Source organism: Chiloscyllium punctatum, chromosome 42 (genome assembly GCF_047496795.1).
Source record: "Chiloscyllium punctatum isolate Juve2018m chromosome 42, sChiPun1.3, whole genome shotgun sequence".
Classification (NCBI taxonomy): Eukaryota; Metazoa; Chordata; class Chondrichthyes; order Orectolobiformes; family Hemiscylliidae; genus Chiloscyllium; species Chiloscyllium punctatum.
The window spans coordinates 19211498-19232451 of NC_092780.1; the positions used below are offsets into that span (position 1 = coordinate 19211498).

The following is a 20954-nucleotide window of genomic DNA, read 5'->3' on the forward strand; positions in this document are numbered from 1 at the left end:
TTTGAGGACAGCCATAAAGGATTGCTGGGTGCCCAGGCAAGCTGCTTATAAGGCTCTTTATTCTGGTATTTCTTCCTAGTTGTTGGAAAATGAGTAAAAAAGAGAAACAATCTTTGGTCCCACACATTGCCCATGTCCCATTATGGCAGAAGTGGATATTGCAGATGCTGGAGATCACAATCAAGATTAGAGGTGCTGGAAAAGCACAACAGGTCAGGTAGCAGCCGAGGAGCAGGAAAATCGATGTTTTGGGCAAAAACCTGATGAAGGGCTTTTGCCTGAAATGTCGAATGTCCTGCTCCTCTGATGCTGCCTGACCTGCTGAGCTTTTCCAGCACCATTCTAAGCTTGACTCATGTCCCATCATGTCAACTCATACACTCCATCAACCCTCTTGTATGCTTCTTGCCAATCTATGCAATTTTATACACCCCTTGGGCCTCCTATACCCTCAACAATAATCCATGCCCATTAATACACCATGCATGGCCCTTCATAGCTACTGTCACAACTTAATACTGACTCAGACCAACACATGAGCCACCACACATCCCCTATAGTCATTTAATGCCCCTTTACCTGCCTATGGGAACTCATGCCAAACTATGACCCCATATCCCCAGCCTTTTGTCCTAACACCCTCCATGCCAATTCAAGGTGGTAAGGTCAAACCAGGGAATGTCAGACTGGTTAGCCTGACATCGGTGGTGGGAAAGTTGTTGGAGGGATTCCTGGAGGACAAGATTTACACGTATTTGGAAAAGCAAGGACTGATTAGGGATAGTCAACGTGGCTTTGTGCATGGGAAATTATGTCTCACAAAGAGGATTGATGAGGGCAGAGCTGTGGACGTGATCTATATGGAATTCAGTAAGGCGTTTGACTAGGTTCCCCATGGGAGACTGGTTAGCAAGGTTAGATCTCATGAAATACAGGGAGAACTAGCCACTTGGACACAGAACGGGCTCAAAGATAGAAGACGGAGGGTGGTGGTGGAGGACTGTTTTTCAGATTGGAGGCTTGTGACCAGTGGATTCCCACAAAGATTAGTGCTGGGCCCACTACTTTTTGTCATTTATATAAATGATTTGGATGTGAAAATAGGAGGTATACTTAGTAAGTTTGCAGATGACACCAAAGTTGGAGGTGTACTGGACAGCGAAGAGGGTTACCTCAGATTACAACAGGATCTGGACCAGATGGGTCAATGGGCTGAGAAGTGGCAGATGGAGTTTAATTCAGATAAATGCGAGTTGCTGCATTTTGGGAAAACAAATCTTAGCAGGACTTATACACTTAATGGTAAGGACCTGGGGAGTGTTACTGAACAAAGAGACCTTGGAGTGCAGGTTCATAGCTCCTCGAAAGTGAAGTCGCAGGTAGATAGGATAGTGAAGAAGGCATTTGGTATGCTTTCCTTTTATTGGTCAGAATATTGAGTACAGGAGTTAGGAGGTCATGTTGCGGCTGTACAGGACATTGGTTAGGCCACTTTTAGAATATTGCGTGCAATTCTGGTCTCTTTCCTATTGGAATGGAATGTTGTGAAACTTGATAGGGTTCAGAAAAGATTTACAAGGATGTTGCCAGAGTTGGTGGATTTGAGCTATGGGGAGAGGCTGAAGCGGCTGGGGCTGTTTTCCCTGGAGCATTGAAGGCTGAGAGGGTGACCTTATAGAGGTTTACAAAGTTATGAGGGGCATGAATAGGGTAAATAGACAAAGTCCAGAACTAGAGGGCATAGGTTTAGGGTGAGAGGGGAAAGATACAAAAGAGACCTAAGGGGCAACGTTTTCGCGCAGAGGGTGATGTGTGTATGGAATGAGCTTCCAGAGGAAGTGGTGGAGGTTGGTACAATTGCAACATTTAAAAGGCATCTGGATGATTTTATGAATAGGAAGGGTTTAATGGGATATGGGCCAAGTGCTGACAAATGGGACCAGACTAGGTTGGGATATCTGGTCGGTTGGACCATAGGGTCTGTTTCCATGTTGTACATCTCTACGACTCTATGACTATGACACACAGCACCCACTGTGAGCAGATCTCAGGAGACTTGCTGACATGAAAACAAACATTTAAATATCTATTATAGACAAAGTGAAAATGGTGGATATCAAGTGGGGACTTCACAAATCCGTGCAGCTATATTTTGGCTAAGGAATGAAGCCCTTCAGACTCAACAAAAATTGAGGCCAATGGGCTGAATGTCCTTCTGTGCTTGTGATTCTCAAGTAATGTCTCCTTTTTAATAATTGTGAAATGCCTTGAACAATATCAGCTTCACCAACTTTGGCCCACTTCCCTTCTTGACCAAAGTTGTCAGTTTCACTGAGATAGGTCATAAGGTGGGAAATGAACATATGACATTTTGTGGGTTTGTTTGCAAATTTGAATTTATGTAGATAGTTGAGAATTTGTTTTACTTTAAACCCAATCCAGACTGCAGTGATTTAGAAGTGCTAAATGATGGTTTCCATGACGACAAATGATTAAATATTTGAAGCTGAGGAAGACATTGGGCCATGGGAAGAATGCAGGGCAGTGGTATTAGATGTTGATTGCCCTAGTAAAGAGTTGATATGGACATAATCATCAATGCTGTAGTAGTCTATAGTTCTGAATTAATTTTGAAATGTTAAATTCTTCTCCCCAATATATTAACAATAAACTTTAAAACTTATCCTAATTTCTTTCTTTGCAAAAATAGAAATTTCATGCAAAAATCAATTGGAGAATATGATTTGATATATCACAGCCCCCTAAAGACCACCAAAAATGAACTCTTTGAAAGCATCCTATAAATCATTAACAAAGATTTAATGACATAAAATAAACATTTAACATATTGCATTTTACTGAATTAGTTTATTTTACATATACCTAATATATGTTGGAAACATTGCTACTACAGAGGATCTGTCCACTTCCAATCATTGTTTTGTCTTCATAAATCTATATGCTGTTACTTAATTTATTGTAGTATGAATTGAAGTTTTCGCATTATTTATACAACAAACCTGTAAGCTATTTTTTCTTTAAGAATAAAAAATAAACAACATTTTGTTGAAATGAGAAATGCAACAACAGATTTCCAGTTCCGATTCTGATCCCGCTTTCTTATAATAAAGTATAATACTCAAGGCCAACAAACACTGAATTTTTGGTTTAGAAGCTTTGGGTCCAAGGTGATGCTCAAATGTTCATTGAAGGTTGAAAATATTGCCATCTGACATTAAACACATGACGTTTCCCCAACTTAAGGCACATTAAAGTCTGAGCATGGCCAATGGATTTATCTGATACTGTCCTGTATTGTTTCTTTATTGTCCACTAAGCCCACCATGTGGCTCTTTCCATCTGCATTCCTGATATCGGAGTCAGGAGTCACGCAATCTATATCATCTGGTTCTTGACTCTGTGGTGAAATGGGTTGTCCACCTTTCACACGTTTCCATTTCATCCTTCGGTTCTGGAACCAAACCTTTACCTACAGAATAAAGAGTCAGAAATTACAGCTCATGTTCCTCCTGGCTTTGCTCTCCCTGCCTACAAGTGACAACTCATCAATTCCACATCAAGTTCCCCAGATCAAAAGACTGGCCAACCAATGAGATAGTTACTCCATAGGTGAGCAGGTTTACAAGCTGCTCAAGTTTGTAGAGTCAATTTGGTATAATAAAACATAATGTAAGAAAGTAGAGATTGATCGAGCATTCATGATCCCAGATTTTCTTATTTTAATTATTTTCAAGTTCATTTCCTTAAACTTCCCCTCTTGAGGTTTTGAGTTTTCATGGGGCTACAGAATTGCAGGTTCTGATCATGCTGTGTTAGGTGCTCTGATGTGAGAGACACGGTAATGAGTGTCAATCTTCTGTTCAACTAAAAGAGGCATCACAACCAAACCTGATCAGTCAATTAAAATATACACATCCTCACTGCCAGTGGATGTGTGAATAGACAATGTTCAAACATTGAGACACTGGATGATTTCTCCCCATCTACAATCCAGGAGTTCAATTAACAAATGAGACCCTTAACTCGAGATGCTCCTGGCATTTGCTATTCCCCTGAGCCTCATCAAGGTCATCACCTATAGACAAGGAACACTGATGTGACCTTTGATGGGTGCTGCAGAACAGCTTTTCAACTCCTTTTCTTCTGTAGTCTTGTCTGTGTCCAGGAGGGTCTGGAGGAGATGTTGGCCTCTGTTGTAGAGGGCTTCTGTCACCAGTGTGTGATACAGGGGATGGAGTACTTAGGAGACACCAATAGTTTATTTTGGGTTTCTTTTAATGCCTTAGTCCTTCACTTGCCTTATCCCTCTGTAACTGGAGGGTGGTATGCATTTGCTTGGCAAAGCTAGTCCAACTGTACTTGGAAAATATTCTTAATGAATATCTTTCCGTGCCATTCTAAATATTTTCAGACGACTTGCTTGTAAAAACAGCAAGGCAAGGGGTTGCTATGCTTGTAAGCATTACATCATGCTCAGGATTGTGGTGACAAGAATACACACCATATTCCAATTTAATGGCAGATCAACAGGATATTTCATATGTTACTTCATAGTTTCAAGACTAACACATTGTATTCCTCCATTCCCGAATATAGACTCTCTGGTGTGTCAACCTTCTTTACCTATCTGCACCAGAAGGATAAACCCCATCAAACTACACCTTCAAATCAATTAGGAATTTAAAGGTTAAATCTTACCTAAGTTAATTAAATAAGGACTAAATACCATTGGAACAACAAATGCCACAACCAACAGCTTCAGGGCCCATACACAGTGATTAATCTGTAAATTGCACAATACCACATTTATAGAACTAAATTCCTAGTCCATGAATAATCGGTTTTCCACAAAACTGTACTCATTTACCAGAAGTACAAGAAAATCTTATGGAAGCGTTGCCATTGAAACTTCCAATGGCTAGCCTGCTGAGGGGAATGTTAGAGCAATGAGGAGATAAATTAATTCTTTTAAAAGTTTGTCATACTTGCAAACAATAATGCCAGCAGCCAAGTACATACGATTCTGCAAACCCACAGCAAATCAAGAGGGGGAAAAAATAGGCTCAAATAACAGGAACTCGCACCTACAGGAATAAATAGAGCCAGTGTAAACTGGAAATTGTTCTAACTTTCCAGTTTTAATTCACTCACTAGAACTATGGATTTCAGAACAAATGCATTTGAATATTTTTGCCAACAGATCTAACTGCTGTTAAATTGGAGACTGTAACTTAGATTTACATTTCTAGTTTCTTCAAGGAAGTTTCCTGTCTTCAGTTTAATTTCTCTGTTTTTTCCAAAGAAGGACTCTTGTCCAACTGAGCAGAAACCTTCTGCTTCTGTAATGTTCCCAATGATTGCCATTGACTTACAACCTCCGCAGGAGAACACTTTACATAAATGATCTGATTTACGAAGGATACTCGAATGTCACTTTCGAATGGATTCTGAATGAATGCTGCCATTAAAGAGACAGAAATCCTGATTTCCCTGATAGTTGTATGTGATGTGACAAAAACATTGCCTGGTAGAAAAATATTCTTTCCCTGTGATTTTGCTACTAAAAGGCTAATTTCTTAATTTCCCTTCATCAAAATAGTTGCAGTACCCCTTTAAGTCTACCTTGCAATCGGAACAGCATCTGCCTCCACAACAGAAACACTTGAACCTCAAAATCCAGGTCTTTTTCCTTCTTTAATTCTGTAACTCAGCCACAGAGAGCTGTTCCCATTCAAGAGATTTAATAGCATTTAAAATAAAAGAGCAATTGCTCTTAAAATGGGCAGAAGGTTATGGCCTGTTTTAGGGGGAATCAATTGTAACCAGATGCCAAGCAAATGAGGCACGGCAGGTTCTGTGTTTATTTAGCACTTTTGCTGCTCTGTGTTGTTTGGGGTGGCTGAACGTTTGGATGCAAATGTTCCTCACAAACGGCGTTACTCAATAAAAAAACACAAGTGTCTTAGTCATTTCAGTTTCTCAAACCAAAATAGTCTTGCATTTACTTTGGCATTGTGTGTGCATTTTTTTTGGTACTGCTGGTGTTCTGGAAAGTACTTTTTTGTATTTTCATAGACGCACGTCCCTTGCTGCCCAGCACTGCTTTCTGATGGGATCCTTTTTTAATGCCTCTGTCTGAGTTATAATCACTCACTCAGCAGCGTGTTGGAGCAGCAAAGATTAACTTCAAACTTCCACGTTTATACTGTCTGCTGGCTCTCGTCAGAGAATGAATAGGCAGCTGGGTGAAGGACAGCACTTAGGGAGGGATGATGGGGGGTCAGGGTAGTTTGGTGGAGGGGTGGTGTATAACAGGTGCCTATAGTACTGTAAGCTAGCAACAGTAAAGAACTCCTGGAGGACAGATGGAGAGAAAAGTGCAAAAGGCATAATTACACTCTTTCATAAATGCCTCATCATAAATTTTCTGGTGAGGGGAGGGATTTCTTCCAGCATGACAAACATACTTACATTCCCTCTCCTGATCAATTCCTTGCTTTTGCACAAATGGAGGACATCCTTTTTTAACTCTGCATTTTCTTGACCAAGCAGTTGCCTTCAGTCTACTCCCAATTTCTGCACTTCTCAGGTTATACGGAGGAAAACCCTGGTGCTGTTCCAAGGAATGCGATTTTGCACTTTAAAAATTTCCATTGCAAGTCCTCAATATGAAGGCCAAAAATAATAGCACTTGGCAAACCGCACGATTACTGGGTCAGACTCCCACATTGCTTGTGGTTCCCATACCCATCATGTCTTTACGATAGTGCTGCGGGTAATTCAGTCTGCTGAACATTACCCTTTCAGCTTTAGGGTTGGCAGTGAAATGAAAAATCAATCTCCCTTTGCTCTTGACTGCAAGGATCCTGTAAGAAATGAATCCAGGCAGTCTCCATCAAAAGACAGAAGTAATTGGTGTGCAGTATGGGATGCATAACTCAGCACTAATTGGCAGTCTTACTCAGACAGGCTCCTCCAGGGTGGCTAGTGTGAAGTAAGTCACATGGGCACAGTGTTTCTGAACGTCCAAGCCCTGACACGAGCCCTGACATTGCTCATCTTTACTAGCACACACCGTTCCAGTTATTATGTGAACAATGCCCTGGTTCATGACATATACAGATTCCAATGCCAGGCAATATCATTGTCAGGGAATGTCAGATGCCAGTTTGTGCTCCTCATTCTACAGCTGACAAAGTGCCGATTGCCAGGGCCAGCTGAGAGAAATGGAAACTTGAGGCTCACTGCTTCCTCAGAAGGCCAAGAAAGTGGTGCCTGAATCTCAAGTGCATTACAGAAACAGAAGTGCAGTGATTTCAGCACCAATGTGCGGAATAAGGTATGGGGTGGGAGAGTCTGAAAAGATGGTGAAAGATGCAGTTAAAACAAAGTAAAACACAAAAATGACATGAGGGGCAAATTTTTTACACGGGTTGGTTCATGTGTGGAGTGAACTTCCTGAGGAAATTGTGGATCTGGGCAAAATTTTAACGTTTAAAAGACATTTGGGTAAGCACAAGAATAGGAAAGGTTTGGAGGGATATGGGCCAGGAGCAGGCAGGCGGGACTATTTACTTTGGGAATATGTTTGGCATAGACTGGTTGGATTGAAGGGTCTGTTTCCATGTTGCATAACATTATGACATAAAAATGAAACAGATGCAAGCATATTGGAAGCAATAAAACATTTACCTGTCTTTCTGTGAGGTCCAGATTAACTGCTATCTCATATCGCCTCAGTCTGGTCAGGTAATTGTGATGGGCAAATTCGGCCTCTAGTTCTCGAATCTGTTCCTTAGTGAAGGCTGTCCTTTCTTTTCTGGCCTTGTTGTTAGACTCTGACTTGTAATTTGAATCTTGAGTTTCTGTAAGAGTTTACAACATCATTTCATTATAAACAGTATCCATCTGGCAGCATCCACAAGGCATGTAGAGAATAATCAGTATTTGCTTGGCTCAGGAGTTTGTGAATATTGGTTTCAAATCAACACATCAGGTCTTAGTATATTCCATTATAACACCAGTAGTGTGACTCACTGTCAAGAGAGGTCATAGTTTTCAGTATTAAAATCATGTCCTCGAGACCTGCACCAGTAGCTAAGGATTCCTTGACACAATTCAAAGTAAGGCAGGGAATTCTCATGGTACCTTGGCCAAACTTCCTCCCTCATGTCCAATACTGATGGACAGTTCTTGTGTCATTGAGTAATGATGTCCATACTGAGGCTGTATAAGTGTGTTGATCACCGGTCACTCACTGGATCAGTTCATTACAAAATGGAACAGCTGTTTGAATTATTGAACTATTAAGTTTTGACTTGCTTTGATTAAAAAGCCAGCTTACAAAAGATAGTCTGAATGGCCACTGGGCTTGTCACACAACGGTAGTATCCTTACCTCTGATCCAGAAGGCCCAGGGTTCAAAACACATCAGTCCTGAAGATGCATCACGGCATGTCAGAACAGGTTGATTAAAGTAACTAAATCAAATGAGCACCTCCTCTGTGGTCCTGGTGATTTTACTCAATTTCAGCTATTCTCAGTTCATGCGCAGACAGTAACAAAATGACAGTGGTGGAAAAGTTCTGACTGTCCTGCAAACCGAATCAGCATTGTTATTCAAAACAAAAATAGCCTGCATTTATAACCGTAGGATATCCCCAAACAAATCTCAGGTAACTTGCTACTGCTTTGAAATGTTTCATTCGAAACTTATCTGAGGAAAATTCCAAGTTGTTTTCTTATAAAAACTTTGAAATAATTTTACTTTCTCTACCAGCTTCAAAATCGAAACCTGATTTACTAATTCCAGAGGAGTTCATTTTTAAAAAAATCATTTGTCGAATATGGAGAATTCTGGCAAAATCAGCATTCCGTGTCCATCTCTGATTACCATTGGGAAGGGACTTGGGAATATCTTTTTTTAATCCATTCACAGCTATTTCAGAGGACAGCTATATTAGAAGGCAACTATATTTTTGTCGGTCTGGAGCCTGGAGGGCAAAGGTGACAGATATCCATCCTAAAAAAAAGTTATGGATTTTTACATTAATTCAGTACGGCCAAAGCTCCTAGCTTTTCATTTTAGATTTAATTAATTGGATTTAAATTTTCCAGCAGCTGTCATGCGATTTGAACTTATGATACAGGCATTTGTATGATGAATTCAGGAATATAATTACTAACCCAGTCATATCCTCAGTTCCTGCAGCTACAAGGATGCCACTGGTCTCGACTTCTAAGTTGTACTAATTTTCTCCATTCTGAATTCAGGTCAGATACAGACCCATGGGCATGGGTCTTTATTTGAGGAATTCACTTTGATGGTTGTTTAATTGTTTACTGTTGTCCTCATCTCAGGTCTACATGTATTCATCTTCCAGCAAGTTCACCAAAAGATGTTCATAAATAGGAATGAATGATTTTTCCTTTCCTCGTTCAAGCCTGTCAATGTCAATTCATTGCACCTTGCCACCCGTTGCCTCACATTAGATCAAGCTCCGTAAGGGAATCGAACTGAAGAGTCGAAAGTGAGGCGTTGGAAAAGCACAGCAGGCCAGGCAGCATCTGAGGAGCATGAGAATTCGTGATGCAGGGCTTATGCCCAAAACGTCGATTCTCCTGCTCCTCGGATGCTGCCTGGCCTGCTGTGCTTTTTCAGTGCTACACTCTCGATTCTGATCTCCAGCACCTGCAGTCCTCACTTTCTCCTACTCAAACTGTAGAGTCAAACTGGGGATTGGAGAGTGATTGGGCTTTAGCCTTGGCAGAAAGTTAGCACTCCCAACACTGATCCAGAGGTTTGTGGGTTCAACTGCAACACTAGAGCATGAATTCAACAAGAGCACAAATTCAAACTCACACTCCAGTCCTGAGGGAGTGTTACACTACTGCAGTTCAAGTGAGATATCTAAACAAGCCCTGCCTTTTCAGATGGGCATACAGGATAACATCATCTGAAGAGTAACAGGAGTGTTAACCCTAGTATCCTGGCTAATGCTTGTTTTTCAAAGAGTACCACTGTAATAGATTATTGCACTGCAGTCTAAGGGGCATTGCCCTAAACAAATTAGCTGCTGCTTTAATTTGGAGAGATAATTTATAATATGCAGTCCAAGTCTTTCTTCTCAGGTAAAATGTTTCCATGGAACATCGACAGAAATCTTGTCATTTTGAAATAAGTAAGTTTGGTTCTCAATATCTAAACCCCTGGAGCTGTGCATCTTGTAAGGTATAACTTTGGTGTAGCAAATATGAGCCAAACAATGACAAAAACAAAATGTACTAAAATGCTGTGGTTTTTGTGGATGAATCGCAATAATTAGGAAAGCTATATGTGGCTAGAAGGTGTCAAAACATAGAGACGCAATGTCAAACGTAGTGAGGAAATAATCTGAGTTCATTGTGATAACCCCTCAACTGTGACAAAATTCCAAATGCCATCTACTTTTTACAAGGATCATGTCACTTCCTCCAACAATCCTCGTTGGAATCCACAGAGACAGCTGCAATTCCCAGCACAAATTCAATTTGAACTAAAAGAGGTTGGATGGTTTCATTGCACCAAACCATTAATTGGCCAAGTTGCTGACACACTGAAGGGGAAATGCACCTTAAAATGTTGTATGAGATTTCACTGCAGGATCTACAAAATCTCTCTGCGTGTCAGAGGAGCCTTGATTACAACAGAACTACTTTGCTAAGTGCAGCGCTGAGAAAGCCAGGCTTGAAATGGAAATGGAATATGGAAACTGCACAGAGTCATCTTTTCGTTGTTGTGCACTTCAAAGGTGCACTGCTCAAAACATTACTGGCCGAAGGGAGGGAAGTAGGCCAGACGCCTGTCCTCTCAGCTACAGATGGTTCGTGGATCAGGAATACTGGTGGAACCAGGAAATAGCCTCGGGGGAAGAAAACATTTATTAATAAACTAACTCAAAATTTTAAAAAGGATTCTGACAACTTAAATTTCCTTGCAAAACAGCATTGCTACAGAAAGCTATAAAAGTTTATCTTGGTAGGGACACAGATTTTAAAGCAGGGAAATGTTAGTTATTATGTCAGTGCTATCATATTCAGAATATTGTTTTTATTTTCTCCTAGGCTGAACTTTTCAAGTCAACCTTCACTTTATGGAGTATACACAGGACTCTCTCATTAGCTTTACTTCCCCCTTTATATTGTTTAAGTTGTTATATAGGTAGTTGGGATGATTTAAATATGTTCAGTATTTAAATACAACGTAAATATAAATTATGCTTGAAAACAGATACCAAGTAAGAAAAGACTGTATGGACTACCAGATTTGTTCCTACCACATACTAAATAAAAAGAATTCTGTGCCACTAGTTATGTTTTGCTTGTCTGGAAATTAGTTATTGCATGAACATGTCAAATTCTTTGTTATGGTTTTAATTTTTATGTTCAGCAAAGTCAGAAATATCACTACTTTCAACACAGATCTTTTTCCATTAAACTTCAGTACTAATCATTTCCCAATGAGACAAAGCACGACCAGAAACCATTGTGACAGCACCTCCAGTACAGGGATTGCAGCAAGTTTATAATCTTCACAGAATACACACCGATAGCAATAAGTGCCACTTTGTTTTCGTTGCTCGTGTCCCAAATCAAGTGAGTATACAGTACCACTACTCTACCCCAACTTTATTCAACTAGGCAAAAGTGAGTACTGCAGATGCTGGAAATCAGATTCTAGATTGGAGTGGTGCTGGAAAAGCACAGCAGGTCATGCAGCATCCGAGGAGCAGGAAAATCAACGTTTCGGGCTTTTGCCCAAAATGTCAAATTTCCTGCTCCTAAGATGCTGCCTGACCTGCTGTGCTTTTCCAGCACCACTCTAATCTAGACCCAACTTTATTCAAGGCTAACAATCTACCTCAACTCCCATGCTAACCTGAAATTACCATCCTCTTGTATCAATGTTATAAACATTTTCACACTAGACAACCTGCTGTCTCTCTGAATGGCATTTCCAATTATTAAGCATGGTATTTTATATTTATTAGCAACTGGCTTGAGTCTACCAAAATCCATCACAACGTAGACATATTCTGCAAGATGCAGATGCTTCTTTCATACTATTAGGATCAGAACCCAAGTCCTAAGGGGAACAGTCAAACAAATGACCCCTGTGTTATTCGATTTTCTTTCTGTTGTTCCATATAAAACATGGCTCATAAATGTGCTAATGCTTCTTCTAACATAGCCAAGAGTTGAAAGTTGTCTTTTATTTGCTCCATCATAACAAAGGACACAGCAATTTATAAGAATGGAAAGAGAGGTGCTTTCTCTCATCTGCATTACCGCTTCAACTTGTTTTCAGATCTCAGTCAGACACTCACACAGTATGTTTCTGAAAACACAATGTTTTCCCAATTGGCATCAATTAATTGTGACATGAAAAATAAGTAAGTGTGCAGTAAAACTTTGTAATGTAGCAGATGTACATCTGTCCTGATGACTAACATGGAATTTTCAAAGCAGGAAATTCTTGGCTATTCCAGGCTTGTCAATGAACTCAACATATCAGCACAGGCTCAGTAATAATGTCACTTTGTGACATTTTTACCTACGATGTGATTAGAAGTTAATGCATTAAAGGTAGCCCAGTCCTGCCAAATACTACTCACTGGAAGTGATTGTCATTTGTTTTGATTGAAACGTGCGTTTTAGATAGATACAAATGCTGTTTCTGGTATAAATATTTAAATAGCTTGCAATTTGCCTTACATCTGTTGATAAAAAAATTTATTACATAAATTTTGTTCCACTTTACTTACATTTCCTAATAGCTTATTTTCTTACTGCAGTACCAACATCGAATATTTATAATCTAGAAGGAGGTCATTTGGGCCTTCATGTTATTGCTAGCTGAAAAAGATCATGGAGCTGAATCTCGCTTCCGAACTCTGTCTGCAACAACCCGCCAAGGCTTCCTTGGCAGCACCTTCAAAACTCTTGACCTCTATCACGTAAATGAACAAGGGCAGTAATGGCACCAGCACTTATAGGTTCTCCTCCAAGCCATTATAACTTGAAAATGTATCACAATTCCTGCACTGCCTCTGGATCAAAATCCTGGAACTGCCTGCCTAATATCGTTGTGGCTGCACTTAGACCACACGGACTCCAACTATTGAAGAAGGTGTCTCATCACTACCTTCTCAAGGGCAATTGACGATTGGCAATAAATACTGACCTTGCCAACAATGACCAGACCCCAGGAACAAATGAAAAACAAAGTTTTTTACTTAATTGCAACTCAGCGCTTGGGATAACTTTTAACAACGCAAATCTTCTAACCGTTAGGTTTGTTATTTGAATTTTAAGAACATTTTGTTAACAGCGTTAAAAATAACATCCCAGCAAAAACTGTAAAAATGAAATGTCACTGCCTCAAGATTGGGAGTTGTTCAGTACAAAGCGTTTTCATCACTGGAACAGAGGTTGGAACTTAGCCGATACCTGAAACGATGGAAGACCCTTGGAGCAGCCTGTATGATTACTTGCATTCAAATGATTTGAACAGGTGGACTCCCAAAGGTATAACTACAGTCTTCAGTACTAATTAACATGAAACTATCATTACTGCCAGGACGTTATACAATAGATGACTCATTTTGGAACTGGAGAAATTTACACTGATACAGTTGGGATTTCTCTCTTGTATAGAAATTACAGAAACAGGCTGTTTGGCGCAAAATGTTGATGTTTAATCTGCATAGCAGCTTATTCTGTGACCATATTCCTTCATTTCTTCAACCATCTTCTTAGCCTACTTAACCGTCTATGTAATCTTTTCGACCGGTAACCTAACCCATGTTTAAATGTTAACATGGACTTCAATCAATATCTCAGGGAGTGCATCCCAGTCTTCCAACTTTCCTTGTGAAAGATATCCTGTCTCAATCTTAAGTGTAAGCTTACACTTTAATATACAATCCTCAAGAACTGGAAACAATCTGTTTAATCCCTTCATATTAAACATCTCTACCAAATCACCTTAATTGACCCTTCTGTTCAAAACAAAAGCTATCCCAAATTTTAAGACTTTTGCTGCCTTTGTCTGTCCATTTATGAATCTGTGCTCTGTTCTTTTGATCACCTCAATGGGTGGAATCCTGTGAAGTTGATGGAGTTCGCAGCCTCTTCTTGGGAAGGTCCTCCCATTTGGGCACTTGACAGACTTACCCCTGGGATCAAGAAGCCTGGGCGTGTGGTTACGGGGAAGGTGACGGTTTCACTTTGGAGAACTACCAGTCCCAGTGGCTAGCCGCGATCATAGACCAGTAGCTCTAATGAATGCCAGTGGCATCACTGAGGCAATGGCTACTACTAACACTGCATCATCTAAATCCCAGGATCACTGCCTGGGTTCTAGTCCCGAGGTGAGTGATACTGGACTGACAGTCGCTGGGTGGGGACAAGGGTGAAGGGGTGGCTGCCAGCAGGCCAGCCCTACCTGATGCCGGGTCCTTTTGAAATGATATAAAATGGAGTCCTTGCCAGGAAGTCCCACACAACCGAACAAGCGTTTCTTTTTGTGCTCCCTGCATGCTGTGCCCTATGCCTGTCACTGGATTAATATCAACAATAGCAGGAAGAGGCCCTGAAGTGGAGGTTAATGCCTCACATAAGGGATACAATTCACAGAGGCAGGAGGTTGTCTACAGGTATTGCTGCCACGGACTTTATCAGAATGCAGACAAATGTGTGATGGGGGTCCCCATCCACTACCCTGTCTGTCTGATTAAAAGCCCCCCTACCCTTGCTCCCACAACTACTAAACACACCACAATGGAGGTAAAAAGATCTGGTTAACATCTTCCCTATACTGCAGAACCCAGAACTGCACTCAGTATTACAAAGATGTTCCTACGAAGTGTTAAGAAACATTGGTTTCATTTAGCAAATGTTAGCAAAAGGAACAACACAAATGTGAAGTAGAAAGAAAGACATCTTATACTCGGCCCAGCGGTGAACTGAGGAAAAAAAATCTCATAATTGGAGCAAAGCAACTTGACTCAATGCTATGGCTTTATTGAATTGTATGGGCCCTAATTATTGCTTGGCTTTATTAGTAAATGTCAGTCTGCTTGTGTAATTCTATTTGATTTGGGAGTACTCAGTGTGGCTCAAGAAGGTAGCTCACTGCTACTTTCTCAAGGGCAACTATGACCGGGCAATAAATGCTGGCACAGCCAACGATAGCAACATTCCTTGAATGACAGTAAGTGCAGATGGAAAGTGGGGAAACGTTCCAATTCCCAGCCCTGAAGTTTCTCACCTTAATGAAAAAAAATCATGTTTTTTTGAAAAAAAAATTAAGGAAACAGGGAAAACAAAGTGTTGATGTATTGAAGGACCTGCAGTAACAATAGCACTTCCCCTGTTCAATCAGCAACATCTCCATTGATTTTGGCACAAAGGCTTTTTGAGCTGTGTTCAGACAGGAAAGACTCGAATGAATTGATCCATAAATAAAATGTGATTGTGATTTATTATAACCTTCCCTGTTGGATCATTGTGTTATTATCATAACAAATGCAATAAAAAGGACATCATTAAAATGTTATACTGTTATCCTCCTGGAATAAATGAAAAATGTTACATTCAGTGATAGCTTCACACATTAGTCATTTTCCCAGTAAATTTAGTACTAATGACAAGTTTAAAAATAAGACTGCCTGTAAAGTACAGGCTTGATGTTAATTAGCAGAGATGCCAAGGTGTAACATAAAGGTATAAAGGTTTTATTCTGAAGTGAAATTATGATTTTAAATTAACTTGTAATTAAGAATGTTCAAATGCTGGGTCTCTTGATCCTTGTGAAATGTGGAATGTGCAAAATTTCAACATGTGCCTAGTTAGGATTATTGACTGTGAAGCTATATGGACTACAAATATTTTACCTTGCAAAAACTGTACATTTAAACTCAGGCACTTCATTTTAGTCCCATCATAATGGAAATGCAATATGACACTCACGGAGTTTACCATTAATTTTGTACAAATATAGTTTGCTGATTTTTGTCTTCATAATTGTGCCGTTTACATAATTATATGATTGAATTAGTTATTTATATAATTATGCCAATTACACTGATACAGAGATCATCCTTCACTTTTGATCATTTTGGTTGAAATTGTGTACCAAAGGCAGACTACAAATACTTCTGTAGAAACCTGAACAGCGCAGCAATCAAAAAAATATATAAGCTGTGTAACATTTCACTTTGACAGTACAGTGCATAACACATGGAAGGATGATTAACTTTGAAATATATAAAATAAGGGCATTACAAGTTTTCAAAACCGCCTTCATAACCCAAAATTCAGAATTAAAATCTGGTATAAGGTTCAATCTATTTTGTTCAGATTTTTAAAAATAATAAAACCCCTTTATTAATAAGCAGATCGCACTGCCCCAAGATTAACCAGATGCATGTTATCCAGTCAGTAGGTATAATTAATGTCATAAACTTTGAATCCAGTTCAAGACATTTATAGAAAAACACTAAAATTAAAGCACACTTTGTTGGCATAATATACTCTTTATAATATAACTTGTTTCATTATTTTTTTGATTCTTACTTCTAATGACACTGGTTACTATTGTGTATAACCACAATAGGTTTTGAAGTCCAGTAAACTATCTTATGATGTATAAATGCAAAATACATAAATAGTAATTAGGAACAACCAAATTTAGGAGGTGACCCACTAATAGAATGAAAGAAAATCAAGGCATCAATGGGATAATGTTATGTTAAGAAATAAGCACCCAATTTGTTCGAAGGGCCATTTATTCAAAGTGAACTCTCTCTCAGGCGATGCGCACTCTAAAATTCTTCATTTAATGACATAGGTAAAGCTCCTTCCTGTGACTGAGCAATTAAAACAGTAAAATCCATTTCCGCTTTTCATTTTTATGTTACTTTCTTTATGCTGGTCACATATGATGGAGAAAACTGTCAGAGCAAAAATCTTGGTAAGGATGGTAAGTGTTCACTAACTTGTAAATGTGTTTGTGAAGTTTTCATTTAATCACAAGTGAAGAGGTACAGCAGTTCTTTTTAAACAAAATTATGATCTTTTAATGGAACTATTAGTAAGGTGAAATGATATTGCATTAAATCACTTTTTGTTAATTAGCATAAAGTGTCACAATGAAACGAAGCAATATTTTATTTATGATGAAAGATATAATCAGTTTATCAATGATAAGATCTGACAGCATGGATTTACACTGGAGTAATTGTAATAGAGTAATTGTAGTAGCTTTAGTAATAATTACAGTCAGCCAAAACAAAAAAATCTGAAAAGAGGAAATAAAGCAAAATGAAATCAATAAAAGCAGCAAACAAATGACAAGAATGGTTGAATAAAATCAGGGAAGGAATAAGACAGCCAGGGAGAAAAATAGAGCCAAATTTAAAATAAAGTCAAAAAACTAAGAAGATAGGTGGCAGAAATTAACATTCATAGAGTCACAAACAAACCATTTCATAGATCAACCAAGTTTTTCTAAAGTATCCCAACTTGAAAAGAAATCAATCTGAGTGATACATACAAAAATGAATATGTATTCTACAAACTGAAGGCTTGCAGCGCTACTCAACCACCAAAACTGAATTGACTACAATGAAAATACTTTATTCAAGCATAGTTCCTACTTAGAATTGAAATAGAATATATCAACTAAAACAACTGTACCACCTGTAGGGATATCTAGGGCACTTGCATCATCTTCACTGCTCAAAACAAAACTTGCAAACTTTTAGAAAATTATCCTAAAATTCAAAATAGTCAAGCTTGAGTATTATCAATTTTGCAAAACAAAATTACAAAAATGTTAAAGTTAGTAACCAAAAGCATTGATACCAAGTTGTAAAAAAGTGAACACAAATCAAATTATAATAAGAAATTATTTTCGTATGTTGCTTAAATCATTTAAATTAAAATGATTTTGAACCATTTAGATTTTGGAAAAGCTTCCCTCCTTCAAATCAGAAAATTCCCTGAGTCTTTTTTAATGTCAGCATTTTAAGTGATATTTATTTAGATTTTCCTCACATGATGTTATATTGCAAGATTCATAGACACTGCATTTGCAATATCTTCAGCTCTACTGTGTCACTAACCTTTTAGTACTTATCACTTAAGCCATAATTATACCCACCAAATGTAGCCCACCAAATCTCACAATGTAATTTCATGGCATTTAACAGTTGCAAGTGGTCTACTCAGATGCATTTTGTTCATATGGTTCTTCATTAAATTAGCATCTCCCTGATTTACTATTTAATATATGTAAAGTGTTTTATTTTGAAAGTAACATAAAAATTGTAGAAACCATTATGTCAACAGTTGCCTTTCTCTACTTTCAAATGACATTGGATTTACTTTCTTCAAAAAAAGTTATTTTGTGTTTACATGTTATATCACACACCTGCTTACATAAAGGTGAAGGTTAATACTAACTTTCAAGCATGTTCGAAGTTAGAATATTCACTGGGATGCACGAGTGCCCTACCATGTTCATTCTGTTCTCAATTTTAGGCTATAACACATTAGCACCAGGTACTCTTTAAAACACAAATTAAGCTTTGATAATGCAAAACACATGCAGATTGCATGAAAGAAATTTTGGAATATTCTCTATACTAACGTGGGTTATGTTCTTAAAACTGCACTAATATTGTTATAAGTAATTTAATTTAGATTGAGGATAACTCTAAACCTATGAAATGGCGAAACATAGCGGTCGGTTACATGGTTGAAGCGTAATCATTGGGTTTGAGTGTCAAAAAATGAGCAACAAAGTTTCAATGGTTTAACCGAACTGAACTGATACTGGAATTGAATAGTTGTTTTCTCTATAGTTATTCATTTCAATATATTTTATAGTTGTTTGCCGTTTGGGAGAAGATTTTAAGGTGCTTCATAAGTATCCGAAACAGGTTCTGAGAATGCTGCAAAACTGAATTTACGGATAGGAAAGTTGAGGTGCCGCTCTCATCCTTTACGCAGAATTGGTCTTAAAATCAAATAATTTTAATGAATGGGATTTGACAATACACGGCACGTATATTCAGCTTTGATGTAAGGATACTGGCAACCTCCTGATCCTCTGTTTTTTTAACCATTCCCTGTTGTGTCCGTCATTAAGGGGACCAGTGGGTCCCCTTCTCAGCAATATGCTTGTCTTTGTTATTGAGAACTCTGGATGCAACAGTGATTCGTTACATTCATACGAACTCGAATGGATTAAATGGTCCAGTCAGGTCAATGTACCTGCAGTGGACCGAGTACTAGTTATTTACGGCTCCAACTGGGGATTTGGGGAATAGCTTTTCAATACTAATTCTACTGGTGAACGAAATGGTAATTTAGAATGAGTAGTAGAAATTGCACTGAAATTAATTTTCTTAATATTTCTGTAAACAGTTAAAAATAAAACAAAAAAAGCTAAAACTTTTTTCTCTTCATCTTGTTATAGATGTCACTTTTTTTGCAGCAAAATAACTTTTTTTGGCAGGTGCGGAAGACCAACAAGTCAAGTTTATCATTCCTAAGCTGCATCGCTGACAATGTGACTATTCAGTCTCGAAACTTTCAATGGTTTTGGGGAAAGAATTCGATTTGAGACTTACCATTTCGTTTCAATTTTGGGGGGAAAAAGTGGATTCGAGATTTGTTATTTTGTTTTTGGCTTGTTGCGGGCTTGAGAAATCTTTAAATTAATGAGAATTTGATGCATGCGATGTTTTGTTAATAAAAATGAGACAAACTTTTGCAGAGTCCCCTTGTAGGTTGCAACACATTGTATTTATTTTGGAAAGCATGTTGCTGGAGTTTTTCTCTTTATGACAGAGTCGATGTTTAATTTCATGTTTTATTGTAAATAACAATGTGTCTCTCACCTAGGACGTCGCGTTTCCTTTTGGTTATTTTCTTGTCGATGTCGGATGCCGCGATGCCCCGCGGGCTACTGTAATCCCCAGCGCTGAGGCAGCCGACCGCCTGCGAGCCCCCACCGGTTTCGAAATTGGCGGAGCTGGCGGACAGGCAGGAGGTTTGTCTCTCCCTGGCCGCCGTCGGGGTGGGAGGGGGCGGGGCCGGCGGCGGCGGGAGGTGCCACTCGGAGCGGGGGAACCGGGGCGGGTGGTGGTCCACGTAAACCCGGTCGTCGGCGGGGAAGCCGTGCGCCGCTGACACCAGGCACGGCGACGTGAATTCCGAGTAGGCGGTGAAATCGGCGGCGTCCGACTTCTTGTAGAAGGAGAAAGGCGACGGGTAATGGTGCAGGCCGGGCACGCCGGCCCCGGAATGTGGATTTCTCATACAGCCCCAGACGGCGGCCCCGGAATGCGAATTGCGCATGCAGCTGCCTGTGCTCTGATCCATGTAGAAGCTGGAAGATGCTCTGTGCACCAGAAAGTGCTTTAAACCCTACAGTTCTGCAAAAGAGAAAAAAAATGCAACGACCTTAGCCACTTCAAGTCTTCAATTGGAAATTTGCAATGATCACACGCTTTTTTTTTGAAAAAAAAACTTTTTTATGGGCCAAAAAAATAAATTGCTCACATGCCTGCACTCTATGAGGCTGACTCCCTCTGAGTGCTTTGGTGGGAAAAGTGACAAGTTTATAGTGTGTAATGTGAGAGGGGCGGGGTTGAGCACCACATGTTGGATTACTCCAACCAAGGAAAACATTGCTGCGATTAATCACGAGCATTACTGTATGCGTAGAAATTTTATATGCACAAGTTAATGGGTTTTTCAGACCAAGGACATCACAGACGTTTGAAAGCCAGACAGCATTGTCCCTCCCCAGGTTGCTTTTTTGTGGGGGAAAAAAGAAACACGTTTAACACGATTTATAAAATATCTCAGGTAAAGCCTTT

At 39.2% G+C, this 20954-nt stretch overlaps 1 protein-coding gene across 1 annotated transcript; it reads right to left on the reverse strand.

The window, feature by feature from the left end:
- Positions 1 to 2848: 2848 nt before the first annotated feature.
- meox1 (mesenchyme homeobox 1) lies at positions 2849 to 20666 on the reverse strand. Its single transcript, XM_072561579.1, has 4 exons — positions 20639 to 20666; positions 19971 to 20507; positions 7714 to 7886; positions 2849 to 3490 (listed from the first exon to the last, which is right to left on the reverse strand). The coding sequence occupies exons 2-4, from the start codon at positions 20452 to 20454 to the stop codon at positions 3296 to 3298; spliced, it is 852 nt and encodes a 283-aa protein (XP_072417680.1). The 5' UTR covers positions 20455 to 20507; positions 20639 to 20666; the 3' UTR covers positions 2849 to 3295.
- Between the last annotated feature and the right edge of the window lie 288 nt (positions 20667 to 20954).